This window comes from Ascaphus truei, chromosome 5 (genome assembly GCF_040206685.1).
Source record: "Ascaphus truei isolate aAscTru1 chromosome 5, aAscTru1.hap1, whole genome shotgun sequence".
In the NCBI taxonomy this organism is placed as follows: domain Eukaryota; kingdom Metazoa; phylum Chordata; class Amphibia; order Anura; family Ascaphidae; genus Ascaphus; species Ascaphus truei.
In genome coordinates, this window is record NC_134487.1 from 176,671,690 (window position 1) to 176,684,299 (window position 12,610).

The following is a 12,610-nucleotide window of genomic DNA, read 5'->3' on the forward strand; positions in this document are numbered from 1 at the left end:
TCCGCCAAGCACCTTCTCTGTCCACCTTCAAGGTCCATCTTAAAACTCACTTCTTTTGATAATCATTTACCATAAGCCCTTACATAGACAGTTAGATTTCTACTCTCTACTAGTTCTCCCTACATAAAACTTAGACCCAGATCCACAAAAGGGTGCTAAGCTTTAGCATGCCTCGGCTTCCATTCATATGCATGGGAGTATAGGTAGGCTAAAGCTTAGCTCCCTTTTGTGGATCTGGGCCTTAAATTGCTAGTTCTTCGGGGAATCATTTTCCTACTGTTTACTTTAGTGTTTGAAGCGCTTATTCCCATTATACATTGTTATATTGTTGTGTCTCATACTTCCCATTATACATTGTTATATTGTTGTGTCTCATACTTCTGTTATGTGCAATTTACATGGATGACTCTATACAAATAAAGATATACATAGAATTTGATCTCAGAACCACATGGCCCACCCAGTCTGCCCATTCTCCTATCCACTGTGAAACCTCAAACCCACCCAGTCTGCCCATTCTCCTATCCACTGTGAAACCTCAAACCTACCCAGTCTGCCCATTCTCCTATCCACTGTGAAACCTCAAACCCACCCAGTCTGCCCATTCTCCTATCCACTGTGAAACCTCAAACTCATCCAGTCTGCCCATTCTCCTATCCACAGTGAAACCTCAAACCCACCCAGTCTACCCATTCTCCTATCCATTGTGAAACCTCAAATCCACCCAGTCTGCCCATTCTCCTATCCACTGTGAAACCTCAAACCAACCCAGTCTGCCCATTCTCCTATCCACTGTGAAACCTCAAATCCACCCAGTCTGCCCATTCTCCTATCCACTGTGAAACCTCAACTTCATCCAGTCTGCCCATTCTCCTATCCACTGTGAAACCTCAAACCCACCCAGTCTGCCCATTCTCCTATCCACTGTGAAACCTCAAACCCACCAGTCTGTCATTCTCCTATCCACTGTGAAACCTCAAACTCACCCAGTCTGCCCATTCTCCTATCCACTGTGAAACCTCAAACTCACCCAGTCTGCCCATTCTCCTATCCACTGTGAAACCTCAAACTCACCCAGTCTGCCCATTCTCCTATCCACTGTGAAACCTAAAACCCTATTAGAGCCTTCAGTTTTTTTAATATTCACGATATCTTTGTGTCCTTCCCAAGCAATTTTTTTAAATATGATCTTTGATTTGTCAACTTCATGTGTTATTTATATTAATGTCTCTTAATATTATCATTATTTATACAAAGTAAATAAAAGATTCAGTTCCAGTCTTAAGCCATTAGCCGTCTCTTTGGTCTTAGGTATATCACAAACCTTTTCAAAAGGATGTCATTGTCTTAAACTATATTTCCTGGTAATATATCAGAAGAACCATTGTTCAGCCCCTTTTCTGACAGAGGAGCCAGCAACGCGTTGGCAAAGGGATTAAGCTTTGTTTCATACATAGACAGTGAATACATAAATAGAAAAAAAAATGTGATTGTTGCTCTAATATTGGTGTAATAATAGGAATATTATTAGGAGGGCCACCACAAATCCACTACCACAAGTGATTGCTACTCGAATGTGGATGGGGTCTCACACCTCCTCATTCTCTTTACAGAGATACAGATGTTCACACGGTCGCATCTTTGTTTAAACTCTACCTCCGGGAGCTGCCTGAGCCAGTAATCCCCTGGTCCCAGTATGAAGACTGCCTCACTTGTGAGACGACAATCAATGCTGATGAGGAGAAGGTATGCACATCTCCTCACTCTTCACTTTTTGTGGGGAAAGGGTGAAGCCTGGTATTTCAACCTAATAATTGCTACATGAGTGAGATTGCTGATTTTGGAAAGGGTGATCCAATTGTTGGTCAATGGAGCCAAGTGATGTGGATAAGATGATGCCATGGAAGTCAATATGATGATGCTTCTCCAATAGGTAGAGACGTGCAAACCTTTTGCATAAGGTTGCGAACCATGGCTCTTTTTGAGTTGTGACGAAAACCTGCCAATAGCCAGGATTCGTTGATGACTTGGCAAGCATTAAGTCAATGTGCATTGCAATTTCATGAATATGCTAACTTGTGAAAATCTCTAAACGCACTAGATTGTATTGCATAATTCTCTAATAATGCTAAGACTATAAATAGCGCACACACCATTTTTCGCTCACTGTCTGGCATTATTTCACTGGATCAATATACTGTAAGTACAAATAGAGGATAAAGTATCTGTTGTCTAAAATTAGCACAATTTGAACTTGATGGACGTATGTCTTTTTTCAACCTCCTCTATTATGTAACTACAGTATGTAATTTGACAACATTATTAGCACTTTGAGTCTTAGGAACTGTTTTGCCGGGAATTTAAATCTGGACAGTTTAGCACATCTCTACTCTTAGGGATCCTTTATCTCCTCTCCCCTGCACATCACATCCCCTCGGCACACACGCGCACCTTCGGAGCTGTGTAGTTCATCACCGAACTTCTGGTGCAGAGCCTACACGGGAGGACGCAACAGCAGAGGACAGAGGCCTGCTGCAGGAGGGGGGGGGGTGGGAGGAAGCTGGGCCTGGCAACTGGATGCAGAGCTGTCCCAGCTCTCCCCCTTCCCCCATTGGTGGCCCTGATTAGACGCACCATGCCAACATCACTACAGGGGGTGGGACTGTTGGCGATGGGGCGCTGTGATTGGGTGGAGGTTTAGGCAGCTGCGGAGGGGTTAGGATTGGCTGCAGAAATACAGGCACTGAGGGGAGAGGTGGATGCCTCGCCAGCTCCCAAAATCCACTCGCCCCAGGCGAGGGTGTGAGTGGGTTTGTCGAGCCCTGCATATATAATATTGTGGGCTTGTATTTTGAGCTTTGCAAATATTGTGTATGTCTTAGTTGGGAGCTAGACATGAACAGAAATCAATGACAGGTCACCAACCTCTCTGAATTATCATTGACATGACTGGAACCCGCAAACGAGAGACGTTATTAACCTTTTTCTGTAGTAGAACAATGTACTGCTACCCATCCATGCATAGGCATCTCTCTCAACCCATGAGCTACAGCAGTTAGACACTAGTTTTCTGTGTTTTTGTTTTTATTCCCACACTTATCGCAGACGTCTCTGTAAATTAACAATAAACTGACTTGTTCCTAAGATGTATAATCTTTTCTGCTTTCAGGGCCATCAAGAACTAATAAAGCAAATTTCGCTCGTTCCTGCAGAAAATTACAATCTTCTCAGTTTTATATGCAGGTATCAATTTCTCTAATTTTCAAATGACAATTAGTCGTTTAATTCGCTATTTCAAAATTATAATTAGCTTTCTGATATTTCTACTCCCTTTTTGTGTTCAATTATCACAAAGTGGCCAAATAAATGGGCTAGCTGTTCAATATCTTTACACAACAATTTACTTTTGATATTGATTTGACGAATTTTTTTTACTTTTTGTTGTGTTTACTAACACCGTGCCTCACATTGGAGGTTGGTACGGATGAGTTTTGCAGTTTTGAAATTGGTGATTAAATATTGATAAATGTCTAATTTCACAACATCAACCATAATTCAAATGCACAGTGAGTGGTCAGGGCCCAAAAATGTTTTGCTTCAATTTTGGGCAAGAAAAATAAATCATGAAAGACTTGCTATCCTCACTCTTTTGAACGAATCTGGTTATTACTCACATGTATAGACTTGGCAACCATTATTTTACTGTACCTACTGATAATGCAGAATATTGTGTTATAATGCAGAATGGAGATGGTGCAGTGGTCAGCGCAAGGTGTTGGACTCAAAGTTTGAATGAAAATGAAATACACAAAATCAATGTATTAGATAGACATATGCATTCAATAGATAAACATGTATACTGACAATTTATGTATTAACATTTTTTTATTTAAAAAATAATATATATATATGATTAATGTATTAAAACTAAAGGGAAGGGGAGGGATAGGAAAGGGGAGGAGGAGGAGTGGGGGGCGGATGATGGTATTAGATAAAATAAAGAAACAATAAACTTTTGTTTCAATGACTCACACGGCCTGATGTGAGACTGTTCTCTCAGAGAAGAATGGATGGGATATTATATAAGTCCTCTATATAGAGGGGAAAAAAACTCACATGGCCTTGTGTGAGTCCCCTCCCTCAGAGAGTGTTTTCAAACTGTAGGGAATCAGTCACGTCTTTCTTTCTACTACTCCCAATGGGGGCGACGTGTGAATGGCTCCTCTCCCAGGTGCCCAGATTCCAAGAAATGGGCAAAGCCTGGATTAGTAGCAAATCGAAGTTTATTATAACAAAAGATATTAAAATGTATAACACTCACACAAAATAGTTAAAACAGCCCAATGCTAGCCGTCGATCAGTCCGGTGGACCCCTTTCCTCCAGTAGGGCTCCCGCTAGCGCGTCCGACAGCGGGATGGGAAGCGAGGATCTTTCCGGGTCCCTCACACAATGAGCTCTGGCAGGGAACTACGCGTTTCACAGTGATGCTTCATCAGGTTCCTGCTGGATGCTCATTGTACTCACTTTTTATAGGCAAGTCAATCAACTACTCATTGGTGCCGATTGACTATACCTGTTGCAGCAGATATAATAAAATCTTCAATTGTCATGTGTCTTTTATTGTGTGTGAAAATCGTGGGAATGCCGGTACAGAACATACCATGACAAGTGCAAAGAACCTCACGCTAGGGTCCATGTCTATGTATGATTGCAAAATAAAGCACTGATGCTGGATATGCTCTGGTTGCTAAGTGCCTTGCACTCGTGCGTCTTGATAAACTATTTCTTTGGTAGTGCTCAAATAATCATACAAGGGGAGATCAGACCTCTGCACATAACAGTTTCACATAGTATTAGCTGTTGCTGAAATGAGTTTGGAGATCCTCATAACGTTTGGACATTCAGTTCCACATGGTAAATATAATGTTTAACAGTAGTTAGAAATATATTTGCACAAAAAATATGTAGGTTTGATATCTCTAGTAGAGAAAACACACATTATTCAGTTGAAAATGGATAGTAAGATAATAATTTGATCTAGGCTGATCATTAAAACACAGGTAATCAATTTTAGAAAATCTATTTAGAAATCTATATAAAAAAATCAATTCAATTTAAAAATCAATTCAATTTAAAAGAAATCAATTAAAAAAATCAATTTAAAAATCAATTTGTAAAATCTTCACTACATTAAAAACCATTCGGTGAGCATCTAAGGGAAGGGTAAATGCACTTTGCATGATATGTGCATATAGATATATAATCCTGTTTGACCTTTCAAAGAATATGCAAGCAGCAGTAAAATACTTGAATTACAGCTGCATCATTTATCTAAGATGCCATAAGCAGAACCATTTTTTGGGGCTAGCTCCCCCATGTGATCAGTTTTTGAATTGTCAATGTAATTCTAGTTCAAATAATACTTCATGACTCTACATTATGGCACAGATGATATCCCATTTAGGGAAAACTGATTCCAAAAACAATACTTGTTAAAATATATATATATACATATATGATAACATGTCTATTCTGTAATAAATAGACAACCCACTAGGGGAAGGGTTCGAAAATAAGAGCATATTACAATGGATAGCCATGTATCATAGTTCAACTCTGACCTTAACAGATTATTATAAAGCGTAGTGTTACAGTATGCTGATACAAGTTATTTTTATGCATTGAGTTATACAGTTATAGTTTAAAAACATACAATGAAATAAACCAGCATGATGGGCCTAAGAGAAGAAATAAACAAAGCAAAAGCAAAAGACAAAAGACAAGAGAGATGGGAAGGGAGAAGGGGACAAAAAGGAGAGACAAAGAAACTGGTGTTAATAGATGTAGGCTTTAAGCTAATTACTCTAGAAAAGCCCCGATGTCAATGTCAATGTTTAGTCCTTGGGGAATCATGGTTTTTAATTTATAGATCCAGAAAGTCTCCTTTTTTGCTAACTTGTTTAGTCTCTCACCCCCTCTCCAATTGGATGGAACCTGTTCTATAGCTCTATATTGCAAACCGGATGGATCTCCCGAATGCTTGAGTGCGAAATGTTTTGACACACTGTGGGTCATTAGTTTTCGTCGAATGTTGCCCAGGTGCTCCAGTATGCGGACCTTTAATGGTCGACTTGTGCGTCCGACATACTGGAGACCACATGGGCAACTTAGTAAGTAGACAACGTAGTCACTTTTGCAGTTTATAAAGTGTGAGGTTTTGAAATGTTCGCCTGTGACAGTTGAAGAAAAATCTATCTTATCATTGGAACCCTGTTTGCATGCTTTGCATGTACTGCATTTAAAAAAGCCTTTTACTTTCGGCAGCCAGTTGGCTTCCTTCGTACTGCTTTCTGTCTGGAAGAGACTTGGTGCTAGTCTATTTTTTATATTGTCCGCTCTACTATAGATGAACTTTGGTCTTTCCGGAGGTGATCCTTAAGAGTGGCATTGCCTTGCAATAGGTGCCAATGTTTATTTAAAATTTGTTGGATTTCCCCGAGTCTTGACTGTATTGTGTTAAAAATGTTACATTGAAATCACCCTTTAGTTGTTTAGGGTTTGTCCTCAAAATATCCGCTCGTTTCAGGAGGCCTGCCTTCCTAATTGATTCGTCCATCATGTCTTTATCAAACCTTTTGTTTACAAACCGATTCTTAAGAATATCGGCTTGTTCTTTAAAGACTTTACTGTCACTGCAATTCCGCCTTATTTGGCGGAATTGGCCTGGGGGTATATTAGTCAACCACTTTCTGTGATGGCAGCTCGTTCTAAATAAATAATTATTGCAGTCCACCTGCTTGAAAAAAGTTTTAGTTTTTATGGAATCATTTTCAACATAAACAGTGAGGTCTAAAAAGTCCACTGAAGTGGGGCTTATGTATGTCGTGAATAACAAATTAATTTCATTCTTATTGATATATTCTATGAAGCGATTTAAATTTTCATCACTTCCCTTCCAAATAAAGAAGATGTCATCAATGTATCTCCGCCACAGTACCAAATCTGCGCCAAATTCATGGACGGACCAGATGGTATCTTGTTCCCAAATGTCCATGATCAAATTATTATCTCACTATCCATTTTCAACTGAATAATGTGTGTTTTCTCTACTAGAGATATCAAACCTATATATTTTTTGTGCAAATATATTTCTAACTACTGTTAAACATTATATTTACCATGTGGAACTGAATGTCCAAACGTTATGAGGATCTCCAAACTCAATTCAGCAACAGCTAATACTATGTGAAACTGTTATGTGCAGAGGTCTGATCTCCCCTTGTATGATTATTTGAGCACTACCAAAGAAATAGTTTATCAAGACGCACGAGTGCAAGGCACTTAGCAACCAGAGCATATCCAGCATCAGTGGTTTATTTTGCAATCATACATAGACATGGACCCTAGCGTGAGGTTCTTTGCACTTGTCATGGTATGTTCTGTACCGGCATTCCCACGATTTTCACACACAATAAAAGACACATGACAATTGAAGATTTTATTATATCTGCTGCAACAGGTATAGTCAATCGGCACCAATGAGTAGTTGATTGACTTGCCTATAAAGAGTGAGTACAATGAGCATCCAGCAGGAACCTGATGAAGCATCACTGCGAAACGCGTAGTTCCCTGCCGGAGCTCATTGTGTGAGGGACCCAGGCAGCCGCCGGACATCCAGAAAGATCCTTTCTTCCCATCCCGCTGTCGGACGCGCTATTAGGAGCCCTACTGGAGGAAAGGGGTCCACCGGACTGATCGACGGCTGGCATTGGGCTGTTTTAACTATTTTGTGTGAGTGTTATACATTTTTATATCTTTTGTTATAATAAACTTCGATTTGCTACTAATCCAGGCTTTGCCCATTTCTTGGAATCTGGGCACCTGGGAGAGGAGCCATTCCACATCGCCCCCATTGGGAGTAGTAGAAAGAAAGACGTGACTGATTCCCAACAGTTTGAAAACACTCTCTGAGGGAGGGGACTCACACAAGGCCGTGTGAGTTTTTTTCCCCCCTCTATATAGAGGACTTATATAATATCCCATCCATTCTTCTCTGAGAGAACAGTCTCACATCAGGCCGTGTGAGTCATTGAAACAAAAGTTTATTGTTTCTTTATTTTATCTAATACCATCATCCGCCCCCCACTCCTCCTCCTCCCCTTTCCTACCCCTCCCCTTCCCTTTAGTTTTAATACATTAATCATATATATATATATATATATATATATATATATATATATATATATATATATATATATATCTACAGTACAGGCAACGTTTATTCTAACATTTGCCGTAAACTAGCCGGGTTACATTCTGGGTATGTGCTGGGTATGTGCTGGGTATGTTCTGGGCTAGTTTGAGGCACGTTTAAGGCATTTCTGCATTGACTAATGACCCATAGGATTAACACAGCAGGGATCCCTGGCATTCCAATTCAGTTTGAATGGGACTGCCAGGGACCCCGCTGTTAATCTGATAGGCCATTAATCAATGCAGAAATGCTGGGGCTAGTTTAAGGAAAGTTTAAGGCATGTATTCAGAATGTACCTGGGTTTTTTGGGGAATTGCCACTGGTTTTTGTTCGAATAAGAGTTGCCTCTACTATATATATATATATATATATATATATATATATATATAGACATATGGAGACCAGGGGATCCTGATAGCCAAAAAGAGACAGCACACTGCAGGTATGGTATCAAAAAAGTGTATTCAGTAACACAAGGCCGCCAACGTTTCGGTCCTCCCAACGGGACCTTCCTCAGGGGCAGGAAGGTCCCGTTGGGAGGACCGAAACATTGGCGGCCTTGTGTTACTGAATACACTTTTTTGATACCATACCTGCAGTGTGCTGTCTCTTTTTGGCTATCAGGATCCCCTGGTCTCCATATGTCTACATACTCGCTATGGGACAAGCATCTGCCTCCTGCAACAAAACAGTGAGTGCTAATCTCCATACCTGACTATATATATATATATATATATATATTATTTTTTAAATAAAAAATTTTTAATACATAAATTGTCAGTATACATGTTTATCTATTGAATGCATATGTCTATCTAATACATTGATTTTGTGTATTTCATTTTCTCTCAAACTTTGAGTCCAACACCTTGCGCTGACCACTACACCATCTCCATTGCCGCTATAAGAAGACTCCGGGCTTCGTCTTCTCACTGATCCAGCTGCAGAAAAACTACAAGGGGTAGTATACACTACCCCTTATCTTGGTTATACACTACTATAGTGGTGTTACATTATTATATGCCAAAACAAGTAGGGAGCGCCCCAGTTTCCCCCTTTTCTATTTTTTTATAATGCAGAATGTTACAGAGTTTCCATAGAATTTAATGGCAGTGATTATAAAGAATATCACAGAATATCCCACAATAATGTGCCAGTGGGACAATAACCTTTGCTACAGATGTATTTGCAAAGGTTATAGATGCTATACAATAATAAATAAAGCGCAAACCCATATAACCAAAGTGTAAATCATGTGCTGGTGATAAGTGAATAAAACTTAGAACAATAACCCCACAATGTGGGATGTGAATTGCAGGAATTTAATTGAATTGAATACACCAGGTGCTGCCAGATACCTGCGGTTATTTAGACTGCAATAAACAAGATGCAATGGATAGCTATCCATGGCACACACTGGGTGAATAAGTGAATATTAAATGGTGACAATAACTGTGCAATAATGCTGAAAACCAAATAAACATATCACTGGTCTCTTGCAGCATTTCTCTCCATGTCCTCAAAGCGTGGAATCACTTATCCTGGTATAATATGACCTCATACATGGAGAAACACATATAAAAACGCAAATAGTGTATTAACGTTTTACTGCAGGTCACATACTGTACAACAGAGGGGGGAAGGGAAACACTCACACTCTCCCCAACTGGTTAAAGCATTGAGCGACTTGAGGCGCACTCCAACCTGCTTCTGACTTTCGTCTCCACTGCCTGGGACTACAAGGTCGATGATCACCAGTGTTGACCGGGTGATCTGTTAGATGGGTTCTGCCTGGCTTGTCCGTAAACAGGACCTGGTACTGCTCTAGCATCTCTCGCGCTTACTCCCAATGGGGAGCCACGAGTTGGGGACCAATCCCCATCTGCTCCACTGAGCCTCACTGCTGGGCTTCTCCAAGGAGATCGGGCCCAGTGGTGGGCTACAGATAGCCAGCGCCGCCTGCCCACTCGCATGATACTGTTTCAACATATTTATGTGTTATGTCCTGTACCTGCCTGTCTCTGGATCCAGGTTTACCATGTAGTTACATTAATTCATCCGCCGGTGAACCATGTACGGGCCGGCCCAAGTAGCAAGCAGTTTGTTCTGCCGTGGGCTTCAGAACAAGCGTTTGCTGCCCAGGGATGAACTCTCTGCTATGGGCACTTTTATCATAAGCATACTTATGGGCATACTTTTATTATATGCTTCTGCCTGGTCTGAGCTGCCTGGAGGTTTGCCTGTGCTAACCCCATGAGTCTCTCTAACCTGTCAATTAGCTCTACCACATACTGCAGCACAGAGGCATCAGTATTGGTAGTCTTCTCCTCCCAGCCCTCACAGAACAAATCGAGCGGTCCCCTGACCATGCACCCATACAAAAGCTCGAAGGGGGAAAAGCCAGTAGACTCCTGCAGCACCTCCCGATACGTGAATAGCAAGTGCTGCAAGCGAGCTTCCCAGTCTCCCACTCCGGCTTCCACAAATGCTTGCAGCATCTGTTCCATTGAACCGCTCACACAGTAGTCCGTTTGTTTGGGGATGGTAGGGTGCTGTGCGGAGGGCTTTCACCCCACATGTATCTCAGAGACAATGGAGCAGTTCAGACATGAACTGTGCCCCCTGATTGGTTAGGATCTCGCTCGGGAAACCTACCCCAGTGAAAATGTAAATTAGAGCCTCCACCACCTTACGCGCATCGATCGAGGACAACGCTACAGTCTCAGGATACCGGGTGGCAAAATCAACCACTGTCAGGATGTACCATTTCCCCGATCGACTAGGGATCATGACATGGTAGTAGTCCAAAGCATCGTCTCTCTCAATCTCCCGGAAGGCAATCTGCATCTTCCTGCTCAACTGAGGGGACAGGTACTCCACCCACTCCAGCTCTTGCAAATCTTGTCTCACGGACTGGTTCTTGAAAGCCCTTAAGAACCCATCAATGTCATCAGTGCCGTTCACAAATTTCGCAAAACTTTGGGAGGACACCTGGGCTGGGCGGGCTTGAGAACTATCACTGCTGGACATGGATGAGCGAGGACCGGGGGACGCAGGACCAGCTGGGAAAACTGCAGGCGCCGCTCCACCATGGAGTCTGGTCTCAGCGTGGCAAACAGAGCTGCAAACTCGCCGGGTGTAATAGCTATGGCTGCTGAGGCAACCAAGGGAGGATCAATGTTCTCCTCCCGCTCCTCCTCCTTGACATCGAGGACCTCGTCCTCTTCATTAGCATCACTGCCACTTCCACCTCAGTGGTCTCTGCCATGCCGGCTTCGTACCACTCAAGGTCCTCCGCAAGGTCTGCCTTGGCTCGGCCGGCTTTGGGCAGCCCATAGCAGTCGCAGCGGGCAACCACCTCGGGTCAGCTCCAGTACTGAATACATCCTTCCTTGCTGGACATCTCAGATTCTTTTGAACTAGCACGAGGGACAATGAATGGCAAGTGGTCCCAAATTGTGCACTGTTTGTCTGGAACAACTTGTCCCACGGTCTTGAAAAATCAATACCGACCCAGAGCTGAGAATTCCTATAAGAATTCTTTCTGGGATCACTATCACCAGACAGGACAAAGAAGTTGAATAAACAGAGTTTATTCTGGCAAGCCAGCAGACATACAAAATACACAATTACAGCATACACTCACTAACTGGGGGCCTGGGGGGAAGACTCTAGCCTCGACTTGGTGCAGGGGCCTGCTTCAAGTAGGCTTACCCTGTCCGCTTCTCGTCCTGGTTCTTCAAAGTGGTATTTGCTCAATAGCAACTTTGAAAATCCCACCAGATGAATCACTGTCAAACTTCAAACTCTCTCTGGCACTCTGATAGGCACCGCTCCTTACATAGGCCTCGTGGCTATCTTTTCTATGGAGAAGGAGCCGCCGATCAATCAGAGCACAGATTGAGATGGTGCAGTTAATCCCCAGCCGGGGGCTCGCCCGGCTGCACCAGTCAGAAGAGGGGGCGTGCCAAGGTACTCAGGACTGCCCCGTGATGACGGGGCTGCTGGCGAGTGGGAAATTTGAACTGGCCAATGGGAACTGCACCTATGAGCTCCATCTCGGCAACGGCTTCCCCTGGCCAGCCCTATACCTCCCGCTGGGTAGGCGCCACAGTCTCTGCGGGTAACGAAGGCTCTCCCCGCTGAGCGCCCATCCTCGGATTTGATTGTCCACCTTTCCCCGCTCACCACATGTCCTGACACCTAGCCGCTCCCAGCCTTTGTCTCAATCCTGCATTTCTATGCAAGTAGCTTGGCTGATCGAATCCCCGAGTCTGCCTTCATAGAAATGTAATACACATAACTCACAATACTAGGCTGCTAGCTGTGGAAAATACAGTTTTTCCCGGGAATAA

At 42.6% G+C, this 12,610-nt stretch overlaps 1 protein-coding gene across 1 annotated transcript in view; it reads left to right on the top strand.

Moving 5' to 3' along the window:
* Positions 1–12,610, top strand: part of ARHGAP25 (Rho GTPase activating protein 25) — an 82,944-nt gene that overhangs the window by 44,516 nt on the left and 25,818 nt on the right. The window contains 2 exon segments of the mRNA XM_075599131.1: positions 1,614–1,746; positions 3,170–3,243. Of these exon segments, the coding sequence (XP_075455246.1) occupies positions 1,614–1,746; positions 3,170–3,243 (207 nt within the window).